Source organism: Dictyostelium purpureum, assembly GCF_000190715.1.
Source record: "Dictyostelium purpureum unplaced genomic scaffold DICPUscaffold_145, whole genome shotgun sequence".
Lineage (NCBI taxonomy): Eukaryota > Evosea > Eumycetozoa > Dictyosteliales > Dictyosteliaceae > Dictyostelium > Dictyostelium purpureum.
This window is the reverse complement of record NW_003519482.1, coordinates 61,862-71,597: the sequence shown is the minus strand read 5'-3', so window position 1 is coordinate 71,597 and position 9,736 is coordinate 61,862. Positions and strand designations below refer to the sequence as shown.

Sequence of the window (9,736 nt, the reverse complement as noted above, 5' to 3'; positions counted from 1 at the left end):
ATAATAATAATAATAATATTAATAATAATAATAATACCAATAATAATAATATCAATAACAATAACAATTATAATAATAATATTAATATTTATAATAATAATAACAATAATAATAATAATAATATTAATAATATTAATATTACTAATAATAATATTAATAATAATAATAATGATAATAATAATAATAATGATAACAATAATAATAATAATCATAATCATAATAATAGTAATAACAATAATAATGGAGGGGTAAGAAAAAGAAGATTAATTAGAAGAAGAAATTGGAGTTCCAATATCGAGAATAATAATAACAATAGATATAGCCCATACATGCTACACAATCACGAATTAAATGAACAATAGAAAGTTATTTAAATAAAGTTTTATATTTTTTTTTTAGGCGAAACCTTGATTTCTTTTTTTTATTTATTTTTATTTGTTATAAGTTTTACATTTATTTTAAAAAATTATTTCATCATTATAGTGTTGCTATTATTGATATATAGTGTTATTATTATTAACTATTATTTATTCTTTAGCTTCAGTGACAATAGTGGTGGTAGTGTTATTTTTAGTACAGTGTGATTTATTTGTGGTTGAGCATGAAGTTTTTGAACAACAACTATCGTTTAACATGTCAAATAAATAATTTCCTTTGAATCTTTGACTTCTTGCAACATCATTCATTGAAAAACCTAAACCAAAACCAGCACCAATTAACATAGTTTTATGAACAAAGCTTGGCTTTCTTACTATATATTTTTAAATATTAAAGATAAATGTTAGTCGATTGTATATTAAATTATAAAAATATAAATTTGCATTTTGATGCAATGTAATAATCTATGATTCTTATTGTTGATCTATTGTGGGAATTTGATTTATAATTTAAAACTTACAAACAAAAATTAAAGAAGCTGGGATTAAATAACCGTATAAGGTGGATTTGACAATACATTCGACAGATTTTTCTTTTTCGATTAATTCAGAGTTATTATTTGAAGTCATTTTTTGGCTATATTATTATTAAATTGATGAAAATAAAAAAAAAAAAAAAAAATTAAAAAAAAAATGAAAAAATATTTTTTCATTTTTTTTATTTTTTTTATTTTTTTTTTATTTTTTCACAAAAACTCAAAATGATTGATTAAAATTGTGTATTTTCATAACTTAATTTAATTAATTTTTTTAATAAACCTAAGAAATTTTGTTTTTTTCTTAATTTAAATTTATTTTTCTTAATTTTGCACTTAAGAGTTTTTTTATCATTATAAAATGTTTTTTTTTTTTGTTTTTTTAATTTTATTTTTTTTTGGAAGGTGGTTATAATTATAAATTTATATATATTTATAGATAATTAAAATACTATTTTTGTAATTGATCAAATTTTTACAAAAGAAAAAAAATAAAATAAATTTAATCCATTTTTTTTTTTTTTATTAAATATTAAATAATTATAAATAATAAATAATAAATAATAAATAATAAATAAATAATTTATATATAAATCTAAAATGAAAATTTTAAATATTTTTTTAATATTACTAATTTTTTTAAATTGTAATAATTTTGTAAAATCAAATGAATCACAAGTTAGTAATGCATTTAAAGAGTCAGCAGAATTAGGCCATTTCAAAGATTATAAAGAAAAAGCACATGAAAGAGAAAAAGTTTTTATTGTGCATGGCCATAACGATGAAGCACGTCAAAAGGTACATAACGTTTTAAATGGTTTAGGTTTTGAACCCATAGTTCTTTTTGAAAGAGCAAACAATGGGGATACAATTATTGAAAAGTTAGAAAGAGAAGTAGATCAATGTTCTTTTGGAATTGTTATAGTGTCACCAGATAATATAGTTTATTCAAAGAGTAAAGATAGTCAAACTTATAATGAAATGGCATATCCACGTCTTAACGTTATATTTGAATTTGGTTTACTAATTGGCAAATTAGGAAGAAAGAATGTTATCTTTTTAAATGTTCCTTATACTGGTTCAAACTTTTATGACCTTCCATCAGATTTGCTTGGTTATGTTTGGATTAACTATGATGAGGAATTAAAAGAATTACAAAATGAAATTAAACAAGGCAGTTATGGAAATAGATTAAGAAAATAATTGTAAAAATCTATAATAAATAATAAATGCGTTTAAAAACAAAAACAAATAATAAATAATAAATATATGTTTTATTTATTTAGTTTTAAAAAAATTAGTTATATTTTTAAAAATATTAATAATATTATTTTTATCTTGAGAAAGTTTATATTTTAAAACTTCATTCGACATTTCGTATTTTGAAACTTCATAACCATCTAAAGTGATTGTCATCATATTGTTAGCTTCCATTGTTTTTATTAATTCAAAACAATTAAATTCTTCATACATTTTATTTGGGAAATTTTCGAATATTTCAACTAAAATTTGTTGCTTATTGAGTTTGGTACCATTTAATAATTTGATTTTAACGTTGTTGTCATCTGATAGGGTTTCTACTAAACTTAAAAATGAATTTGCTTTTATAAGTGTAAAATCTTTTTCCAAGTCTATGGCCTTTAGTAATAAATCTACTTTTGTAAAGGTTTGATTATCGATTTCGATTTCCTTGTCCAAGGGATCTGTGGAATTGGGGAACGATAGATTTTTGGATAACTCTAAATAACTACCTCCAAAATTTGGATTTAACTTGATTAAGTTGAATAAAATTTCTTTTTTAGTTTTACCATACTCTTCATCTTCCATAAAGGACATATTAGATGCCAAGTGGTACCAGCCCATAAAATTATCCAATGTCATTGTTGGGTAAATAGGTTCGCTGTAATGTAGGTAGGTTAAAGCTAGATCTTTAATTGAAAAGTTAAAGTACTCAGGGTTACTATCTTCAAAATCTTCACCTATTGCTTCTTTTACATTCCTCCAACCATTATTTAACAAGGGTTCGATTAAAGAGAGATATAGTTCTGCTTTTCTAGGACAATTTAAAATAAGTGAAGCTAGTACCAATATCTTCGAATAATCTACATGCTCTTCATCTATTTTGTTCTCTTTTATATAACCATTGTTCTCTATTAAATAAGCGTATTGCACATCTGGGTCGTTTTGATTTTGTCGATACTCCAACTCTATCAATTCTCTCTTATTAAGTTTTTGACCTGGTTTTATTTCTATGGTATCATTGATATCATTACCTAAAAGTTTTGATAATTCTAAATATATATTAACAAGAGAGTTGTGTAAATTATACTCAACTGCTTTAACTAAACATTCTTTTTTACCAAGTAGCTCTTGACCAACTAAAACTTTTTCACCTTTTTCCAATAAGAGTTGTAGTTCTAAATATTTATTAGGATCTTTTAAATTACCAAAATCACTAATCAATTGATTTTTATTTGTTTCTAAAAATTAATAAAATTAAAGATTAGAATATATTTTTTTAAATTTATAAAATATATATTTTATATGAATTTTTTTTTAAATTTATATTATTTTACCTTTCTCCTTTAGATATTTATCATAATATAATGTTTTTTTTTTAAAATCTTTTTTCATTTCATAAATTTTTGATAAATATAAATAACCAAGTTCTCTATAATATGGTTCTGTTTCTGGTTCATCTAAAAATGTATAAATAAGATCCTCTCTTGAATATTCTTGGTCATTGATTTTAACTATTTGGTCTGGCCCCATCTCTTCAATAATAAAAAATAGAATTGAGTAATATTTTGTTGTATGTTTTGGCATATCTTTTGTATTTAATTTTAAAAGTTCGGTTAAAAGTTCGATCTTATCATAGGTTTTGCCATTGATTGTAGTTTTATCGTTTTCATTGAGTACGTCTATTAGATTGGAATAGTACTTTGTTAAATCCTCTTTGTCGTTAACTTCGTGATTGAAATGTTCTATTGATTTGATTAGGAGTTGAGTTCTGCCCATAGGGGCATCAAATTTTGGAAGAGATATTTTGCTAGCAGGTAATAGTTGGGATAGATAAAAGTAAAACTCTGATGAATGTTCTGGGAATCTTTTTAAACCATCCCTGACAACATAGTAATAATCTGTTGAGTTGAGAGATCTAAAATAACTTTCTTCAAAAGCTTCTCCAACCAATGATGTATGAACCGATTTTAAATAATCGAAATAAGATTCTGGATCTTTGTTTTTATTAAAAAGGAAACACTTGAATGCTATATCTCTAATTCTATCTATTTGGCCTGATGATCCTGGTATCTTTACATACTTTAAACCATTCTCGTTCATAGCTTTACAAAGAATCGATAATGCTTTACTATTATCCTCCTGAATATCCAATATAATATATAATAAATCTATTCCAGTATAGCAAGAGTAAAGTTTTTTAGCTGGTTTATCTGATATTTTTTTTTTTGAATAGCTAAAGTGATATGTTGGTTGTGTTACTATTTCATTGACTACATCTTCCATTGTATTAAGTTGTTCAAAACATAATGATACTCTTGCTTTTAAATTATTTGGATTTCTTAAAATCTCTTTAATTAAATTATTAATACTATCTTTATTATTATTTTTATTATTTTGGTCAATGTTTTTATCGTTATTTAAAATTGTTGAGTTTTCTAATTTAATACTATTAGTTGAACAATATCTTATATTATTATTATTATATTCATTATTGTTATTAATATTTTGAAAATTATTATTATTATTATTAATATATAGTTTTGTTTGGGTTCTATTATTGAAATAGAATGGTGAAAGTGATGAAATATTTTTAATTTTTTTAGGTATTAAATACAAGGACCATTATTGTTTATTTATAAAAACTTTTGATTATCGTTAAAAAAAAAAAAAAAAAACCAAAGAAATTTAAAAAAAAAAAAAAAAAAAAAAAAAAAAAAATCTAAAAAAATAAAATAAAAAAAAAAGAAATTAATTCATATGCCAAAACTTTATTTTAATTTAAAATTTAAATTTATTTGGTTTAATTTTTTTTAGTTTTATTTTTATTATTAAATTTATATTTTAAATTTAAAAAATAAATAATAAATAAAATTGAAAAAGATAAAATAGTTACACAGATACCTTTTTTATTGTGGTCTAGATTTTTGAATAATTTTGATCCTGTAATAATAAGAATGAAAACTTGATATAAATTAATTAAATTATTGATTTTGATTTTGTGTTGGAATTTTGAAACTGGGGTTGTTGATAATAATTTAATTGGGGCTATTAAAAAGAAGAGGAGGGAATATACAATTTGAACCCATAAAAGTATATTTAAATAATATTTAACCTTGAATAACATTAATAATGATAATAAAATAAAAATGAATGATCTCGCAATAATTAATAAATCCCACCATTTAAATTTCCTTTTATAATTTAGTTTTGATAGTACCTGATTGATTTTTGTGTCTAGTTTAGTTTTAATATTTGGGTTATTAATATTATTAATATTTTGATTTATCGTGGTTGTATTTTGATTTATTTTATAAAACTTGTAACTCATTATTACTAAAATTATGAATATTATAAATAATGAAATTGATGATATTATAGAAAGAAGGGTGTGTAAATTTGTATTGAAATAGTGAATTGTAAAATCCAATGCTAAAAGCTTAACTGTGTCTGATCCAAGAGGTTGCTCTCTGTAGATAAGTACGGAAATAGAGTTAAAGAGTACTGGTATGACGAAAAGTTGCGATAATTCCCAAATTGATCTGAATTTATTAACACCGTTGCTAGTGTGATTTCTTTGTAATATCTTTTTAAAGTATTTTTCAGTTGAGATGGTTGTTTGTCTTTTTGATATGAATCTTTTATAATTCTTGAAAAAGATATTACCTAATATTATTGTTATGTCACTTGATCCGATCATAAACAAAAACATAGTTAACACATTTGATATTATAATTTTATATAAATAGTTTAGATCGTGCCAGTAACAATAGCCATCAATAAAATCGATTGAAACTCTAAACAATGGTAAAATATAAATGCCACCGTATGAAAAGAATATAACTGAATTGACTTGGAGGAATATGATACTTGATTTTATAATAAAACTGTTACTGTATTTGAGGACTGAAAGAATGAAACCAAAGCCTATAAAAATTATGATTACGGGAGCAAATAACTCTGGTATAAACTGAGAGCAGCACCTAATACCATTTCTAGAAATACCTCTAGTGCAGTAATAGCATGTATTACCAGTATATAAATTCGAAGAGCAAGTATTATTTTGATAGCACATATCTAGGGCACAGGAAAAAACTATTTCGGGTTTGACCATATAGTAGCCATCTAAAGAGTATACATTTGATTGTTGACATACTGATTCATCTGTATTACATTTAACACATGCACCATTGGTTAGATTTTTATCCAGAGTATTACCATTATATGGACTATATGCAAAACCAATATCACAAAAGTTGCAACCTTTAATAGTTTGATTATAGTATTGAAAATTTGAACAACCTATATTATCAACGGTAATTGGCTTTAAGAATGGAAAGTTAATTACTGAAATTAAATAATTTGTGCCATATTCGCCATAGAATATATACGAGAACGACACTTGTCCAGAGTAAATATTACCGAATACTTGATCTGGAGGTGATTCGGCGTTAACCTGTGTAATGTTAATGGTATAGACACCAGAAATACCAATCATTAAAGCACCACTTTTATCTTTAATCGAAAATCTAACTATCGAATATTCACCATTAACTGCTCGCATATAACTTGGTTCAATTGATCCAACATCTAATATATCAAAATAAAATAATAAATGTTAGTAAAACTATTATGAGGATCTGAATAATAAAATATTATAAAAATATACATACCACTACCTATATCATTATCACCAAATAAGCATGAATTACCAGTAAAGTTATTATCGTTTTTAAATAATTCTGTTGAATGTTGATTTGCATTTTTAATGAAAATAGCTCCACCATATTCTTTACCATAGTTATTAATAAATTGATTGTTATTAATATATGTAAAACTTTCAAAATAGTTGGGATCTACAGAGATGTCAAAAGCAATAGCACCTCCATAAAGTGCTGAATTATTTGAGAATATTGAGTCTACTATATTTGTTGCCTTAGATTTATCAAATATTGGAAATGGATAAGTTGATATATAAAAAAGACCACCATAGCTAAATGGAAAATCATTATTTGACATTTCGCAATGACTTATGACAAGATGTTGAACCTTTGTTAAATATATAAAGCTTGTATAATAATCTAATGAATTCTCTAAGCTGCTTGCTAGTCTATTATTATTAATCTTTAAATTTATAAATGAGATATTAAAACTTCTATTGATACGAATTTTATCGTAAATAAAGTAACCTGGGCCTGAACTTTGAAATTGATTATTTGCTATTACACTGTTGCTAAAAGAATAATGAGACTCTAAAAAGGAAATCACTCTTTCCAAAAAATAGTTGTTTTCGATAGTTAAAGAATCGAAACTACATGTAAAAGACTCTACTACGATATGGGCGGGGTCCGAAAGGACGTCATAGGGCAGGTATGAATTGATAGAAGAAAATACTTTATTGCCAACAAATGTGAAATTTCGAACATTAAAATGGCACTTGGTATTATCGTCTGGGGACAAGGGAATATAACCAATAATAACGATTAAAACCTTTGGAAGAATGTTGTTTCTAAATTCTACATTATTAAGTTCTAAACCTTTTGATTGACTCATGTAAATAAAATAATCAATTGGCGATTGATTATTTTCAAGTTTGAAATTTTGTAATTGAAAGTATGATGAATCACCACTAAGAAAAGAACCAATATTATTTTGATAAATGACATCGCTAAAAGATAAATTTGATTGTGAAGTATAGAAAAGTGGTGAAAATGTATTATCAATTATTTGAACATCATTGATTTGAGCTAACATGCCATTGAGATGGAATAGTTGATTGTTATCTGATGCATAGTTATTTGATAATACTATATTGGAAGCGATAAAAGAGTCCATTAGACTATAGGTTGCAAAAGCAAATAAAGATGACCCACTGGATCTACAACTATCTATTGTAAAATTATTCATTTCAAAACTTGTATAAATCGATCTTATTATACTTTTGGTGCCGATTGAAAATTTTGATATCGTCGATGAACTGATGGATAATTTTGAATTTAAAATAACTAAAAAATATGAATCGGAACTATTGAATTTTGAAAAATGAGAATTGTAAATTTGAACATTTGAATAGTCAAGATTGAGGAATGTATTTTTATTTGAATTAAAATTTAAAAAAATTGAATTTAAAATATAAATTTGATGAAGTAATTTTTTATCAACAACTAAAAGCTGTGGTGCATTAAGAAATGAAAATGTTGAATCTTTAAATAAACATTTATCAAATGTTATTTGTGAACCAAAGGAGTCAGTGTCTACCAAAACACTAGTGGTTCCAAAATTGTTTACTGAAAATGTTGTTGAATTGAATACGATGGCTGTCCCATTTAATACCGATATATAGACTTTCATAAAACTTGTAGAAACTTCAATTTCATTAAATAAAATGTTTGATCTTTTAAAAACACTTGCACCAAAACAATTAAATTTTGAATTTGTAATAGTTATATTTGATTTATTAGTATCGGTATCACTATCGGGTAATGATGACATGGATATAAATTTATTATTATCGCAATTGGTTGTCATTGGGGTTTTAGGGGTATTTAAATTGTTAATTGAAATACTATTAATATTTGATAAGATTTCTAATAATTTAAATTTTTTATTATTATATAAATTAATATTATTTATTATTAAATTTGTGTTTGTATGATTATTATTTGAAATAGATATTAAGGTTGATAATATGCAATTTTGAAATATAATATTATTAAAATGATTTAAACCTGATATTAATTCTAAAACTGATTTACAACCTTTAAATCCAGTAACAGTTACATTATCCATCAAAATAGCAGCTGCAGATGTTGATATTATCGATGGATCTACTATTGTAGTTGATTTTATAAATTGAATTGAATTATCTGATTCTATTTTTGTATTATTTATTATTATATTAGATTGATAGCTGTCTATAATCGAATCAACTTGATAATTAATATTAAGACTTTGTATTATTGAATTATTTATTGTTACTATTGAATTTTTCAATGAAATTTTATTATTTAAAAATGTTGAACCATAATAACTAATGCTTGAATTTTTTATTTCAATATTATCATATAAATATATATCTTTGTAATTATTAATAAAATTTATATTTATTATATTTATTGATTCTGAATATATAATTTTAAAATCTATATTACTTAAATTTACTGAATTATTATTATTATTATTATTATTATTATTATTATTATTATTATTATTATTATCATATGGTATTATTGTTATATTTGATAAATTAATTATATCGAGTCTGCAATAACGGGTTGTATAATTTCCATAAAATATGTGTATAGTTGTGTCAGACTGTATTGAACTATTAACATTATCAACTAAATCACATAAACATGTGAATGGATTAGTCAAAGTTCCATTACCAATGGCATTTGGATTACTATTATTAATATATATGTTATTATTATTTTGTGATTCTACATTATTAAAAACTATTATAAAAAAAATTAATATTGTTATAATATGAAAAGACTTTATTATCATTTTACTAAAACAATATTTTTCATTTTTATTGTTTGGTGGTATTGCTAATATAAAAAAAAAAAAAATCAAAATTTAAAA

The 9,736-nt window shown here is 23.2% G+C and overlaps 2 protein-coding genes across 2 annotated transcripts; one reads left to right on the top strand and one right to left on the bottom strand.

Annotated features, from left to right (window-relative positions):
* Positions 1–59: 59 nt before the first annotated feature.
* DICPUDRAFT_34496 (uncharacterized protein) lies at positions 60–2,116 on the top strand (the record flags this gene model as incomplete). Its single annotated transcript, XM_003288699.1, has 2 exons — positions 60–225; positions 1,665–2,116. Coding segments are annotated over 2 exons (618 nt in total), but the record flags the coding sequence as incomplete, so codon positions are not given.
* A 75-nt stretch (positions 2,117–2,191) lies between these two features.
* Positions 2,192–9,658, bottom strand: DICPUDRAFT_79529 (uncharacterized protein; the record flags this gene model as incomplete). Its single annotated transcript, XM_003288690.1, has 4 exons — positions 2,192–3,393; positions 3,490–4,706; positions 5,278–6,742; positions 6,826–9,658. The coding sequence occupies 4 exons, from the start codon at positions 9,656–9,658 to the stop codon at positions 2,192–2,194; spliced, it is 6,717 nt and encodes a 2,238-aa protein (XP_003288738.1).
* Positions 9,659–9,736: the final 78 nt, after the last annotated feature.